This window comes from Rana temporaria, chromosome 2, assembly GCF_905171775.1.
Source record: "Rana temporaria chromosome 2, aRanTem1.1, whole genome shotgun sequence".
Lineage (NCBI taxonomy): Eukaryota > Metazoa > Chordata > Amphibia > Anura > Ranidae > Rana > Rana temporaria.
In genome coordinates this window covers 258,342,759-258,359,235 of record NC_053490.1, presented here as the reverse complement: position 1 = coordinate 258,359,235, position 16,477 = coordinate 258,342,759, and the positions used below count along the sequence as shown (strand labels likewise).

General features: G+C 43.7%; 1 protein-coding gene across 4 annotated transcripts in view; it reads right to left on the bottom strand.

Annotated features, from left to right (window-relative positions):
• RAD51C (RAD51 paralog C) overlaps positions 1-16,477 on the bottom strand; it is a 156,347-nt gene that overhangs the window by 127,378 nt on the left and 12,492 nt on the right. For all 4 annotated transcript variants that reach the window (XM_040336823.1, XM_040336825.1, XM_040336824.1 and 1 more), the window contains exons 2-4: positions 9,376-9,607; positions 6,964-7,130; positions 3,965-4,098 (exon numbers count right to left, since the gene is read on the bottom strand). In XM_040336823.1, the coding sequence (XP_040192757.1) occupies positions 3,965-4,098; positions 6,964-7,130; positions 9,376-9,607 (533 nt within the window). The remainder of the gene's footprint in view (positions 1-3,964; positions 4,099-6,963; positions 7,131-9,375; positions 9,608-16,477) is intronic.

The window sequence follows — 16,477 nt, the reverse complement described above, 5'->3', positions numbered from 1 at the left end:
ACATTTTTTTCTGCACCGGGTGGAGTTTTTTGGGTGTGTTACACACGCCATAGGCTTTAAAAAAAAAAAATCCTTTGATTTTGCTTTTAAATGTCCTTATTTCTTCTGAGAAATACTCACTCTTGAGGGGGCAAGCAGGAGTGTCAGGATGCCCAGTAACACACAGCTCCTTTCTCTATCTGCAAAGTAGAGAGTGTCCTGACCCTCCTGCTTGCCCCCTCCCCCCTCAAGAGGCTTTCTCCACACCAGGGAGAAAGCCTCACATTACTGTGTGTAGTTACAGACAGAAGAACAAGAAGTGAGGATTTCTCAGAAGAAATAAGGACATTTAAAAGCAAAATGGAAGGATGAGGTAAGTGAAGGAGGACTGCACTGAGGTAAAGGAAGCTATTTAGGGAAAAAAATGTTTACCTTTACAACCCCTTTAACCACTAGCCGACCAGCCACCGTCATTATACGGCGGCAGGTCGGCTCTCCTGGGCGAGAGCCCGTAGCTATACGTCCTATCGTATAGCCGCCACTAGGGGGCGCGTGCGCGCCGCCGGAGGCGCGCGCTCCCCGCTCGCCCCCGACTCCCGTGCGTGTGCCCGGCGGGCGCGATCGCCGCCGGGCACACGCGATCGCTCGGTACAGAGCGGGGAACGGGAGCTGTGTGTGTAAACACACAGCTCTCGTTCCTGTCAGCAGGGGAAATGCTGATTTTCTGTTCATACAATGTATGAACAGAAAATCAGTGTTTCCCCTAGTGAGGCCACCCCCCCCCCCCACAGTAAGAACACACCCAGGCATACTTAACCCCTTCCCCGCCCCCTAGTGTTAACCCCTTCACTGCCAGTGGCATTTTTATAGTAATCTAATGCATTTTTATAGCACTGATCGCTATAAAAATGCCAATGGTCCCAAAAATGTGTCAAAAATGTCCGAAGTGTCCGCCATAATGTCGCAATACCGAAAAAAAAATCGCTGATCGCCGCCATTACTAGTAAAAAAAATATTAATAAAAATGCCATAAAAATACCCCCTATTTTGTAAACGCTATAACTTTTGCGCAAACCAATCAATAAACGCTTATTGCGATTTTTTTTCCGAAAAATATGTAGAAGAATACGTATCGGCCTAAACTGAGGAAAAAAAAGTTTTTTTATATATTTTTGGGGGATATTTATTACAGCAAAAAGTAAAAAATATTATTTTTTTTTTTAAATTGTCGCTCTATTTTTGTTTATAGCGCAAAAAATAAAAACCGCAGAGGTGATCAAATACCACCAAAAGAAAGCTCTATTTGTGGGAAAAAAAGGACGCCAATTTTGTTTGGGAGCCACGTCGCACGACCGCGCAATTGTCAGTTAAAGCGGCGCAGTCCCGAATCGCAAAAAGTCCTCTGGTCTTTGGGCAGCAATATGTTCCGGGGGTTAAGTAGTTAACATAACTGTGTAGCCACCCTGGGCGGTATGATTATGTCAGATTTTTGCGACTCAAATCGGTACATTGTTTTGCATAAAAAGTTGCCGTTTTAAATTGTAGGCCTGCAAATCTTATTCATAACGCACTTAAATCTGTCCAAATTAGTTTAGTAAATATCCCAGCTATGATAGTTTGAAACACTAAATAATAAATTATAATATAATAAATAACTATAAATAATTATAAAAATAATAATAATAATAATAAGATGGATTGACACAGATACAGGGCAATCTTAGAAGAAAACCTGTTAGAGTCTGCAAAAGACTTTAGACTGGGGTGGAAGTTGAAACTTCCAGCAGGACAACAACCCTAAACATACAGCCAGAGCTACAATGGAATGGTTTAGATCAAGGCATAGAATGGACCAAAGTCCAGACCTAAATCCAATTGAGAATATTTTGCAAAGAAGAATGTGCAAAAATGTCACTCTCCAGATGTGCAAATCTGATAGAGACATCCCCAAATAGACTTGCAGCTGTAATTGCAGCAAAAAGTGGTTCTACAAAGTATTAAATCAGGAGGGCTAAATACAAATGCACACCAATCTTTTCAGATATTTGTAAAAAAATAAAAACATTTATAATTTTCCTTCTAATTCACAATTACGTGCCCCATTGTGTCGTCGGTCCATCACAAAAAATCCCAATAAAATACATTTAGGTTTTTGCTTGTAACGTGACAAAATGTGGAACATTTCAAGGGGTCTGAATACTTTTTCAAGGCATTGTACTGTATATATAAAAGAAACATATACAATTTCAAGGAGCTACATGTTTCTAATGGTTACCTATATGATTTCTGGGATTACCATGTTTCTAATAGTCATCTATACAACACAATGCTATGTTACATCAGATCCCCTGGCTCCAATAGTCATGCCTTTTTCAAAGTCGTTTAGGTCACATTTTAAGGGCTTATTCACATTTGCACTTCCTTTTTCATGTGTTGCTTACACTTGTTGCGCATTATGTATACTCACAGCCTGTGCCGACGTGCCAGTGGGTGGTGGTGAAGCATGAGTTCTAATATTTCCCCTAGAGGGTGTTTTCTTAGTGGGATTGCTGTTTGCTTTAAAGGAACCTTTTTTTGTGCTGAATTTCTACTTTATATGGAAACCCTTTGTGTCAGCAATAACTGGTGGTATAAGATGCGATTCCTCTTTTATGCCTGTTCTTAATTTTTTGATATGTTCCACCTGTGTTGTGGACCCTATTATTGTGAACTTTCTAGTGAAGTATCACCTTTATCTGAGCACTGATAAATGGAGGGTTTAAAGTAAGTTGTTGTTTTTTTGGCCCATTCATACTTACCTAGGTGGATGCAGCATCAGTCCAATGTCCCCTGCCGCCTCTGCACTGAGAACCGAGCGATCGAACACAGCCGATGGCTCAGTTCTCACAGATCCCTGAGCAGAGAGCTGCCGACGTTCGATCAGCAGCTCTCCTATCGGCTCCTCCACGCTCACTGGAGCTCTGAGCTGTGGAGAGGCGGGGAGCGTCTGTCATAGTCTTTCGGTGGCTCGCTGAGACAGGCATCAGTCCAGGCCCCTGGCAGATCCAGACTTTATTGTCTAAATGATGCTGTACCTCAGGCATGTCCAAAATCCGGCCCGCGGGCCAAATGTGGCCCACGTTTCAGTTTAGTATGGCACCCCTGATGACTTGGATATATATCTTTTGTGGCCCCCAGGGCCACAAAACATATATACCGTATTTATCAGTGTTGCCTCGGAGGGGACAGGGAGGGGGCGGGATGAGCGCCTTCAGATTACATACAGGAGAATCTCCTGTTTACTCGGCGGCATATGTAATAGGAAGTCCCGTCTCTTGGGATGCCATTGGATGACTGTTCTGTCTGTCATAGGAGGCGGAACTTCGTATTAAAGAGCAATTATGGCAATGGTGAGGCTGCATTGATGGGCACTGACCCTTATTTTGCTTCACAGTTTTTTATTTACATTTTTTTTCCCCCCTAAAACTTCCATCTTAGTGAAGGTGTGTGTTATACGCCGATAAATACAGTATATCCAAATAACACACTCGAGATCATCTCTTCACCACACACAAAGGCAAGATAATTTTTGTTGGGCAGTGTATTAGTGCTCGGATGAACACACTTAAACCGAATTTTAATGGTTCAAAGAATGTCAGGCAAAATGGTCGGCCCTCACGCATATTCACTTCATCAAATCTAGCCCTCTATGGAAAAAGTTTGGACACCTCTGCTGTACCTGGACTGATTCCAGTGATGTCAGCAGAAAGCGGACTTCAGGCTGCTCTCTGCTGAAAACTGGTCACAGGAGTGCAAAACAAATTGCTTGCCTGTGACCCATAGGAAAAGCCCAGCCAAATGAGCTCAAGCTGGACTTCCTTCTTTTTGTATCTGCCTTTTAAAATATGTTGACAAAGTCACCAACCATGGGGTGTCCTTAATTTTTTACATGACTGTATTATAGAGAGGATGTTTTAGTACACTTGATTAAAATAAACTTACTAACCTTTAAGTGCTTTGCTAGGAAGTCTTTGAGGGTATGTATATGAGCAAGTAGCTCAATGTAGTCTTGACAAGAAAAGTAATAAATCTGTGATAGGATGTTATTAACAGTAAACCTTTGCATAGCTAGTCTGTGACCTGAAAAATACATTATAAAAAAATTATTTAGGACAAAACTGAAAAAAATATTGCTCCACAGTTAGTAAACATGTGTATATAGGGTGTATGCATGACTATTAAATGTGGAGTAAAAATTTCACTACGATTACATTTCATTTATTAGGACTCGTTTTTCTACAGCCAACAGAAACATTTTCTAGTGCCTAAAAATCGTATAGATTTACAATTTAGCATTAAATCCTTGCAGCAGCTACCTACAGAAGTGATATGATATATTACAAAAGGTCTAATGTTTGTACACAACTTTGTATCTGCTTATCTGCTGAAAACACCTGGGAAGAAACAGAGAGTTCCCATAGAGATTAAAGTGGAAGAAAAACCACGGTCTAACAACCACCCTGCGCCCCCCCCCCCTGGCGGCACCTCAAACACCCCCCCCCCCAGCCCACTGTCATACCCCATCTAGTTGGCGGGCATCGGCAGTGGGCCCTGAGGGAAGTGGGATCAGGCATTTCCTCCATCCTAGTGGCCCTGCATCTCCTCCCCTCCTCCTAGGCATCCAATAGGATCACCTGTCTTTTCAGCTAATTGGGTGATGGGGGTCTCACGACCCGCTTACTGATTGGCTGGGAGGAGATCAGTGTTTTAATAGCAAATATTTAGTCGCTATTGTAACATACCTGGGTGGGCTCTGTTCATATTCTCTGCGCCCCAAGTCCATCCTGTTTTGAAGCCTATTAGAGCCTCTGGCTCTAAACAGTGCTTCAAAACCCCCTCCCCGCATTGGAATCCAGGCATCCGGCATCCTGAAAGGGGCCGGATGCATAAATAAAGAGGGCAGCACCCTTAATAGACATGCTGCCCCTGTTGGGATGTAGGATAACACCTTGGCCTAGGCCAGAAACCAGGAAGCAACTGAAGAAAAGCAAAAAAAAAAAAAAAAATATTTAAAACAAATAAATATAATATACCTGCTTATCTTTTTACTAAGGCTAGGATGTTGCCAGGATGTTATGGTGATTTCCTTTAAATGGTGACTTTTTCCATTTAAAGCAAAATACCAGGGAAACGTCTAATGCCCCATACAGACGGTCGTTTTTTGTGATGAAAAAAAAATGACGTTTGAAGTGATGAAAAAAAACGACATTTTTGAAACTTCATTTTCAAAAATGATGGAGCATACACACCATCGTTTTGAAAAATGATGAACAAAGTGACGGCACTCTAAAGGGGAAGTTCTATTCGCCTTGAGGCTGCTTTTAGCTGGTTACTTGTTAGTAAAAGATGATTCGTGCTTTTTTGTCTGTTAAAGCGTGATGAATGTGCTTACTCCATTATGAATGGTAGTTTTACCTCCCGTCTCAAAACTTGCTTCTGGGCATGTGCGGGTTTAAAAACGTCGTTTTGCCCACACACTATCATTTTCATTGACACAAAAAATGACATTTTGAAAAACGACAAAAAATTCGAGCATGTTCGAATTTTTTTTTGGTCGTTTTTCTGAAGACATAAAACGACATTTTCCCCACACACTATCATTTTAAATGACGTTTTCAAAAACGTCATGTTTTTTCATCACAAAAAACGATCGTCTGTATGGGGCATCAGAATACTGCTGCACTCCGTATATGTTTATTTTGTACCTGCAAAGGGATTTTTAATTGTGTGCAGCCATGCAACAATATGGTTGCTAATTAACCCCTTCATGCTGACTACCAGCTTATATGTGGCAGCTGGGCATTGATTCCATATTTGTGTTGTATGGTCAGTAAGATGTAAAAAGAGACTTTAACCTTGAGGTGAACGTTCTTGCAGCAGCCAGTTTGGCATTACTATGACAGGCTGTATGCCTGGCTATTAAAAACCTTTGGGATGCAGGCAAGCTTTGACACTACCAGGAAATGTCAGAACCTGGGAGGTGAGGGAGGTTAGGACTGCCGTTTACCTCTTCAGTTGCTGAAAAAAAAATCTAAGCTGGATATAGACGATGTATGGCGAAATTACCCCCGCTGGGGTATTGTATTCTGACAGTTACCACTGAACAGTGGCTACAGCTACTGATCAAAAGTTTTCCAGCAAGTCCCTTGCACAGAAATTGATCAAACAGATCAGGAATGGCCACAAACTGAATTGAATTTGGTTGGTTCCAGCTGAACTATGGCCAGCTTCAGCCGTCCCCATCTATGTAATGTTAAGACTTATTTTTAACATAGGTAACCCTGTCTGTACTGTGCTGGCAGATCTTACTTATCAGTTGTAAACTAGATTTTAACACTAACTTTACAAAGGGTTAAAGATCTCATGGCTTGGGTAGTATGTACTTTTAATCCAAACTGTCCCCAAAGTGTTGCTAAATAAGCACATAGCAATTTACTCTGAAAAATACAAGCTGTCAGTAGAGTACTGAGTGTAATACAGCTTCAAGGAAAAACTAGAAATTACATTTTTTTCACAATTTTTTTTACAGTAAGCTGCAATGGTGAATTCCTGCGTCTGGAAAAAAAGAAAACGCCTCCTTTTTACTATTATATCGGATCAGCTTTGACATTGATAGCAGTAGCCAAGGACAGTTTTTGTTTAGTGGAGCTCTCTTTTTAAATTACAGAACCCATTAATTGGAAATACATTTTGGTAATCTAAAGCCAGCCATAGATGGAGCAATTTTCTTTCGCTAGTGATAATCCCATGTAAAAGCCGATAGGCTGGTTGTACCAAAGTTGTTCGTTCGATCAACTTGGGTACATTTAGGCTGCCCATTCGAGATTCAAACCATCTATGGCCGGCTTTACTGTTCAAAGAAGTACATACATTTTTTTTTTAATACACTAGAATGTAAAAAAAAAAAATCAAGCCACTTAAAAATTACACACACACAACACACACCTTCTTCTTGGTGGGCTTGAGTAATAAGACTACAGTGCAAAACACAAGCATTTGCAATTTCCACCAGTCTTTCCACTCTGAAGCTACTCTCGGTATCAAAGTAAACAGTTTCGCCATCATTGCCTCCAAAGCACTCTGGTATCTGTACATCCACTGCCAGCTGCATACTGGGGGAAAAAAATGGAGACCAGAGGGGGAGCTTAAACAAAAGAAAGAAAATATGACACCACATCACAGTTACATAAATTGAAACAAATGATAAGAAATTAAAAAATATTATATTACAAGAGAAAAATTATATAGTATCCCACAAAAGTGAGTGCACCCCTTGCATTTTTGTAAATATTTTATTATATATAATTTCATGTGACAACACTGAAGAGATTACACTTTTGCTACAATGTAAAGTAGTGAGTGTACAGCTTGTATAACAGTGTAAATTTGCTGTCCCCTCAAAAACGCAACACATGAAAAGATATAATAAAATATTTGCAAAAATTTGAGGGGGTGTACTCGCCTTTGTGATATACTGTATATTATAGAATTAAGGCTTTTCCCCACGGTTTCACTAAGACCCCTTTCACACCGAGGAGTTTTTCAGGCGGTACAGCGCTAAAAATAGCGCTGCTATACCGCCTGAAAAACTCCTTCACTGCCTACTCAATGTGAAAGCCCGAGGGCTTTCACACTGAGGCGATGCACTGGCCGGAGAGAAAAAAATCTCCTGTCAGCAGCATCTTTGGAGTGGTGAGAGGAGCGGCGCATTGCGCATGGCGGGCGGTATTAACCCTTTATCGGCCTCTAGCGGGGGTTAATACCACACCGCTAGTGGCCAATTCCCGTGGCAATACCGGCGATATAGCGCCGCTATTTTTAGCAGCGCTATAGCGCCACCGCGGCTCCCGCTCCAATGTGAAAGGGGCCAACACCTTCTGAAAAACAATCCATGGTGGAATGGAATGCAAACTGGTCAGGGGAAGGATAAATGCAGACCACATTTTACCACCCGGTTGACACCTGTGTGAATTATCCCTTTGTGTATACAATGGAGGGAAAGCAAAAATGTACGTGTTAAAAACAGAGTGAATATTGTAGGCTAAAATCTCTACTGCATATTAGCCTCCTAGTCTTCACAAACAGACAAAACTCTTGTAAAGAATCACCTTGTAAAACAACCTATTCCGTTTAAAATAGATATTTATAATGTTTTTTTATAAGTGATCACATTCTCTCTGTTCTCGGCTGCAAAGGAGCTGGGGAAGGGAGACGCAACAGTACACTGAGCTTCCCAGTGAACTGGTGTCTGTTGTGTGCCAACCATGAAGAAAAGTGCTTTAGCACATCACATGGTTTACATTTTTAAAGTTTCATAAATGGCACCTTATTAAACATGCCTGCATTTGTCTGCACAGCACTGCACATCATTGCTCTGCTGTGGTGTGAATGAAGCACATAGAAAACAATTGTTTTCCATTTTCTTTAGCAGTGACTCGTGTTATCCTTGTGCAGAAAAATGTAGGTCACAACATATACCTGTAATGTGAACGAACCCTAAGGGCTCTTTCACACGGGAGGCCCGTTCAGGTCCGCCTGCCAGTCCTTTAGGCGGACCTGAATGAATGCTCCTCTATGGAGCCGCGGATGTCAGCGGTGACATGCCCGCTGACATCCGACCCGCTCCGCCAAAGTGCGACGGAGGAAAAACCTACTTTTCCACCCGTCTGGAGGATCGGGTGAACACGGACAGACGGTCCGTGTTCATCCGATCCCCCCATAGGGGAGAGCGGAGAAAAGACAGGGCGGGTCCCTGCACAGTGTGCGGGGACCGCCCTGTAATCCGCCGGCTCATTACTGATCCGCCCTGTGTGAAAGGGGCCTAAGGGAACAATATTTTTCAATAATTAAGGAACAGGTACTTCCATTCAAGCACACACGGCATAGGGCCTTTGGACTTGAGCAGCCATATACTACTAGTAGTTTTTGTTCAAGACAACTCTGATGTTTTGTACTGTAACTACACTATAGAGAAGACAAATTCTTTGAGGCGACTAGATCTGCCCACATTTGTCCAGCAGGTTTATTTATATAGTGACCTTGAAGAGGATGTAGAGAATTAAAGACAAATACTCCTTTACCTCTCTGAAGGAGTCTGAATGTCTACAGTAGTGTGTGTTGAGAAGGTGGGGGTGTTCCAGGCATTAATAGCATCTCATTGGTCAAATCGAATGCTATTATATTGCAAGTGTGCTAAACGTTATTGAGGCCTGCATTTTCCACAGAAGAATGATAATTCAGACATGCTGTGGCTTGATCTGGCAATCAGCCTCTGTCGTATAAATCAGCCCCTATGTATAGAACACATATATTGCACACTACAGTATGGAACCAGTGTGACAGATCAAGCTCCTTTACCATAACTGTGTCTTTCCCACACCAGGGGGCCCACAAATCTCAGTGATCTTTCCCAGTGGCATGCCTCCCCCAAGGATTTCATCCAAGGCTGAGCAGAATGTGATGATACACCCCTGAGCTTGCTCCTGCTCAAGCAGTTCCAAAGCAGTATACTTTAGTATCTGTGAATCACGGCCTTGTCTTTTCAAAATCTGCAGTGCTTCCTGAGCGGCTTCTTCAGATATCCCAGCTTCTGTTGGCCAGAAGAAAATGCTAGTTAGGAAAACAGTAATAAGATATATCATACGGTCATTTCAGAATCAGTAAACAATTAATTAAAAACGTATCTTTACCACACATCTCATACTGTATTACGGGGAAGTGGAATAATTGGTACTGTTAATACTACACTGTCATTTGTATAGTTATATTACAACTGTATTGTCTTGAAGAATCCAGCGTGTTCATATTGTTTATTGCTATGGGCGAATTCTGGATACAGCAAGGAATGATCTTTTATTGGCTCACAGCTACACTTTCTAGGGATCTTTGAGGTCAACAATGAAGCTGAACCAGAGCCCAAGTCAGCAAATCAGACACACATGAGCAGCTGTTACTTATTATCATGCCATGTAGGGTTGGCTTTAACCACTTCAATACAGGGCACTTTCACCCTCTTCCTGCCAGGCCAATTTTCAGCTTTCAGTGCAGTCACACTTGAATTGACAATTGTGTAGTCAAGCAACACTGTACCCAAATTCTATTTTTTTCCCCACAAATAGAGCATTCTTTTGGTGGTAGATAATCACCTCCGGGTTTATTATTTTTGCTAAATAAAACAAAGACAGAAGATTTTTACAAAATAAAGCACATTTTTCTTCCATTTCCGTTTCAACATTTTGAAAATAAATAATCTTTCTTGATAAATTTAGGCCAAAATCGATTCTGCTTCATTCCTTTGGTGAAAGTAACCCAAATCACTGTATATTATTAGGTCTGTAGGAAAGTTATAGAGTCCACAAACTATGGTATATACAGTGGATATAAAAAGTCTGCGCACCCCTGTTAAAATGTCAAGTTTCTGCAATGTAAAAAAAAAAATGAGACAAAAGATAAATCATTTCAGAACTTTTCCCACTTTTATCCCAGGTTCACACTAGGCTGCGGGAGTCCCGATATTGGCTGCGATTACAGAGCCATGCAAGTCGTGGGCCGAAATCGCAGATGCTGCGTCTCACTAATTAGGACATGTCAAATCGCATGTCAAAACGCACCAGTGTGAACCAGGGCTAAATGTGACCTCTAAACTGTACAACCCAATTGAAAGACAAACTCAAATCTTTTAGGGGGCAATAAACGAAAATAATGTGGTTGCATAAGTGTGCACACCCTCTTATAACTGGGGGTGTAGCTGTGTTCAGAATTAAACAATCACATTCAAACTCATGTTAAATAAAAGTCAGTACACACCTGCCATCATATAAAGTGCCTCTGATTAAGCCCAAATAAAAGTTCAGCTGTTCTAGTAATTCTTTGCAGACATTTTCTTAGTTACCTCCTACAGCAAAAACCATAGTCCACAGAGAGCTTCCAAAGCGTCAGAGGGATCTCATTGTTAAAAGGTATTAGTCAGGAGAGGGGTGCAAAAGAATTTCCAAGGCATTAGATATACCATGGAACACAGTCATCATCAGGTGGGAAAAATATGTCACAATAGTGACATTACCAAGAACTGGACGTCCCTCCAAAATTGATAAAAAGACGAGAAGAAAATTGGTCAGGGTGGCTGCCAAGAGGTCTACAACAACATTAAAGTGGTTGTATACCCCACTTTCACATTTATACCCAGTGTTGCTCATCTTACTTTAAAAAAGTAATTAGTTACAGTCAGGGCTGTGGAGTCGGTAGATAAATGTTCCGACTCCTCAGTTTTATGTACTTCCGACTCCCCGACTCCGACTCCTCTGTATTAATATGCAAATGTATTTTATACATTCCTTGAGGGAAAGAAACGCAACCTACCACAGGACTACTGGCTGGGAAGCCAACAGTCTACTGTATTGCACAGTTTAAGCAAAAGACAAACACAATGAAAACAATCAAGTGGCTGTATAGTAGCAGCAGGCATAAACATCAGGAACAGGATCTTTACCAGTTCAAAAATACAAACCACATTATTTGGTTGATTTAGAACAAAAACAAAGCTTATCTATAATGAACCAAAAACAAAATCTGTAAAACCTAGAAATGGTTTATATTAATCTTGAAATGTAGTTATAGGCTTAGCAAATGCAAATCAATTCAATGTAGAGTTCTAAGGAAGAGAATTGCCTCTGCCAGATCCTCTTTCATAGAGGCTCTTAAGTCAGACTTTATTATTTTTAGGGCTGAAAAAAGAGATTTTTAATACAGCTTACCTGTAAAATCTTTTTCTTGGAGTACATCACGGGACACAGAGCGGCATTCATTACTATATGGGTTATATGGAGTACCTTCAGGTGTTGACACTGGCAATCTCAAACAGGAAATGCCCCTCCCTATATAACCCCCTCCCATAGGAGGAGTACCTCAGTTTTGTAGCAAGCAGTATGCCTCCCAAAATGGTCCCCAAAAGAGGGGTGGGAGCTCTGTGTCCCGTGATGTACTCCAAGAAAAAGATTTTACAGGTAAGCTGTATTAAAAATCTCTTTTTCTTTATCGTTACATCACGGGACACAGAGCGGCATTCATTACTATATGGGATGTCCCAAAGCAATGCTTACAATGAGGGGAGGGAGAACATCTCCAAGACAAAAGGATTTAATTTAGAGATATACTCAAATCATAATAAATCCAACTTAGTTGAGAAAAATAATTTTAAATTTTAAATTTAACTCAAAAAAGAGGAGCCCCCGGCATCCGAGGGTCTCAAACTGCAGCCTGCAGCACTGCCTGCCCAAAGGCTGTATCAGTATTCCTTCTTACGTCCAACTGGTAGAATTTTGTAAACGTGTGGACAGAAGACCAGGTTGCCGCCTTGCAAACTTGAGCCATAGAGATCTGGTGATGTGCTGCCCAGGAGGCGCCCATGGACCTAGTAGAATGAGCCTTTAATGATACTGGAGGAGGCAACCCATTCAAGCCGTAGGCCTGAGTGATTAACTGCTTAATCCACCTAGAGATGGTGGACTTTGCAGCTGCCTGCCCTTTCTTGGGCCCATCCGGTAAAATGAACAACACATCCGTTTTCCGGATCTCCTCTGTAGCTTTAAGATAGGCCTTCATGGCCCTGACAATATCCAAGGTATGCAGCAACCCTTCCTTTCTGGAAGTAGGTTTAGGGAAGAAGGATGGTAATACCAAATCCTGGTTTAGATGAAAACTGGATATAACCTTCGGTAGGAAGGAAGGATGAGGGCGGAGAACGACCTTGTCCTTATGAAAAATAAGATATGGTTCCTTACAGGATAAGGCCGCCAGTTCCGATACTCTTCTTGCGGAAACTATGGCGACCAAAAATACTAACTTCCTTGTCAGTAAAACCAAAGGAATTTCAGCCAACGGCTCAAACGGTTGTTTCTGCAAACTTGACAGAACAAGATTTAAATCCCACGGACAAAGCGGGGATTTAACTGGAGGTTTAATACGTAAGACCCCTTGAAGGAAGGTCTTAACCAGCGAGTGGGTGGCCAGCGGCCGCTGAAACCACACTGACAGAGCTGAAATCTGTCCTTTGATTGTGCTTAATGCCAATCCCTTATCCACTACTAGCTGGAGAAAACTTAAAACTCTATCGATGGTAAACTTGCGAGAAAGCCATAGCTTGGACTCACACCAGCCTACATAGGCCTTCCAGACCCTGTAATAAATCACCCTAGAGACCGGTTTCCTGGCTCTGATTAGGGTAGAGATTACCTTCTGAGACAGACCTCTACCCCTGAGAATCAGGGATTCAGCTTCCAGGCCGTCAAATTTAGATGCCGTAAGGCAGGGTGGAGGATCGGACCTTGCGATAGCAGGTCTGGCCGTAGAGGAAGAGTCCAAGTGTCCCATACTACCATCTTTAGGATTAGTGAGTACCATGCCCTTCTGGGCCATGCTGGAGCTACCAGAATGACTGGTATGTGCTCCACCCTGATCCTGCGCAGCAGGCGGGGTAGTAACTGGAGCGGGGGAAAAGCATAAAGAAGTTTGAACTGATGCCAAGGGCAAACCAGCGCATCGGTTCCGCAGGCCATCGGATCCCTTGAGCGGGATATGAACCTGTCTAGCTTCTTGTTGAGTCTCGATGCCATGACATCCACGTCCGGCACTCCCCATCTTTGGCAGAGTGCTTGGAAGATTTGTGGATGCAGAGACCATTCCCCCGGCAATAGAGTCTGGCGGCTTAAGAAGTCCGCCTGAAAGTTGTCCACTCCTGGAATGAATATTGCCGATATGCAGGGCACATGAGCCTCTGCCCATAAGAGAATCAAGCTCACCTCTCTCTGAGCGGCTTGACTCCTGGTTCCCCCTTGGTGATTTATGTATGCCACAGCCGTGGCATTGTCTGATTGAATTCTCACCGGGAACCCCTGTAATTTTGACGTCCAAGCCCTGAGGGCTAGTCAAGCAGCTCTGAGCTCCAAGATGTTGATGGGCAACTGCCTCTCTGGCTTTGCCCAAGTACCTTGGCGAGTGCAACCATCCAAAATTGCTCCCCAGCCCGTCAGGCTGGCGTCTGTGGTCACTGTCTTCCAAGCCACTGGGCTGAAAGACTTCCCCTTCAGTAGATTCTGAGGGTCTAACCACCAACACAGACTTTGTCGGACTCTTGATGAGAGCGGCAACGGGATATCCAAGGCCTGTGGCCTTCTGCTCCATGCTGACAGGATGGCTGCCTGCAGGATGCGAGTGTGGCTCTGGGCGTACGGCACCGCCTCGAATGTGGCCACCATCTTGCCTAGTAACCTCATACATAGGCGAATAGTCGGTTCCTTCTTGCTTAGAACCAGTAGGATTAATTCCTTGATGGCTTTGACCTTCATCAGAGGTAGAAACACCCTTTGTTGTTCTGTGTCTAACCTCATGCCGAGATATTCCAACTGCCTTGTGGGCTGGAATGTTGACTGTTCTCGATTTAGGACCCAGCCGAACCTCTCAAGGTATTGGACCGTGAGGGCCACTGCTCGCTCCAAGCCGGGAGACGAGTGATCTATGACTAGGAGGTCGTCCAGGTATGCTAGGATCGTGACCCCTTGGATCCTTAGCTTGGCTAGGATTGGAGCTAGGACCTTCGTGAACACCCGGGGGGCCGTAGCCAACCCGAAGGGAAGCGCCACGAATTGGAAATGACGCGGAGCCACCATAAAGCGTAGATATCTCTGATGTGGCTGAAAAATTGGAACATGAAGGCAGGCATCCTTTATGTCTATGGACGCCATGAAGTCGTCCTTTTGGAGTGTGGCAGCCGCTGACCGCACGGACTCCATCCGAAATGAGCGGATCTTTAGGTAAGTATTTACCATCTTTAGGTCCAAAATTGGCCTGACATCTCCATTGGACTTTGGGATGATGAAAAGGTTGGAGTAGAAACCCAGCCCTTGTTCCAGGACTGGTACCTCTACTATTACTTCCTGGGAAAGTAGATGATTTAATGCCGACATTAATGCGGCTCCCTTCTCCGGATCGTTTGGAATCCTCGACTCCTGGAAATGAGGAGGAGGAAACCTTAGGAAATCTAATTTGTAGCCCGTGGCCACGGAAGACCGTACCCACTTGTCGGGAATGCTTGCTTCCCAAACCTCTGAAAAGAGTCGCAGCCTTCCCCCCACCTTCGTGGGTGGGGGCGCCCCTTCATAAGGTCGGCTTGGGGGCTGGTTTTGCTGGTTTGCGAAACCACTGCTTTCTGCCTCTAGCAGCCTGTCCCTGCGACTTGCTGTTGAAGCTGAAGTTTGCTTTCGCAGGAGGCCGTCGATACTGTTTGGCATTAGAGGGCCCCTGCCCAGGGGAGCACTGTCGTTTAAACCCAGGCCCCTGAAACTTCTTTTTTGTTGGCAAGAGAGTACTTTTGCCGCTTGAAATGGTCTGAATGTATTTATCTAGGTCTTCTCCGAAGAATCGTCCTCCATGGAAGGGGAACCCTACCAGGAGCTTCTTGCATGGGGGCTCGGCCTCCCAGCTTTTTAACCATAAGAGTCTTCTCATATGGATAAGGGATAACGATAAACGTGACGCTTGCTGGATAGAATCCTTAATTGCGTCTACCGTAAAGCATATGGCCCTAGGGACATCCGAAAATTCTTCTGCCTGCTGGGCAGGAATAAGTTTAAGCATCTGCTTAATTTGATCCGATAATGCTTGAGCAACCCCAATCGCAGCCACAGCTGGCTGCACTACTGCCCCTGCAGTAGTGAAGGAGTTCTTAAGTAGTGCTTCCAAGCATTTATCAACTGGATCTTTGAACACCTGTATGTTTTCTACAGGGCATGTTAACGATTTGTTAACACATGAGATGGCTGCGTCCACCGCAGGAGTAGCCCATCTCTTGGAAACTTTATCTTCCATAGGATACAGGGCAGAGAATTTTTTAGGTGGTAAAAAGATCCTATCTGGCTTGCTCCAATCTTGGAATAAAACTCCCTCTAGCAGAGGATGGATCGGAAACACTGCATTGCTTTGAGGCGCCCTTAGTGAGCCCAAAGCTGAAACCGTCGATACTTGGAGATCTGGTACCGGCAAGTTGAATGCACTATGGACCAAGTCCGTTAAGGCTTGAATCCACCAGCTCTCCCCTTGGGAGACTGCTCCAGACTCCTCTGTATCCGGGTCTTCGATCCCTGAACCTGCTTGGTCCTTGTCCAAGAGGTCGTCCAATTCCCCTGAGGAAAGGACCTCCTCTTCCGAGGGTCCACGCTCGGGCGACGGAGACCTAATCCGTTTACTGCCCCGCATAGCTGTGGCTATCATTTTTCCCATTCTTTTCTCCATCTCTTTTAAAGAGGTGAGTAATACCTCGTCCGTGACCACCTTAGGGTTGGACTGACCCGCGCCAGCTCCAGCCCCAGATCCCGATGGCCCCAAGGCTCCTTCTGGGGAAAGCAGCGGCATAACCTTGTCCGAGACCTCAGACTCTCTGGGGGAATCCCCACCTCTTGTACCCTCT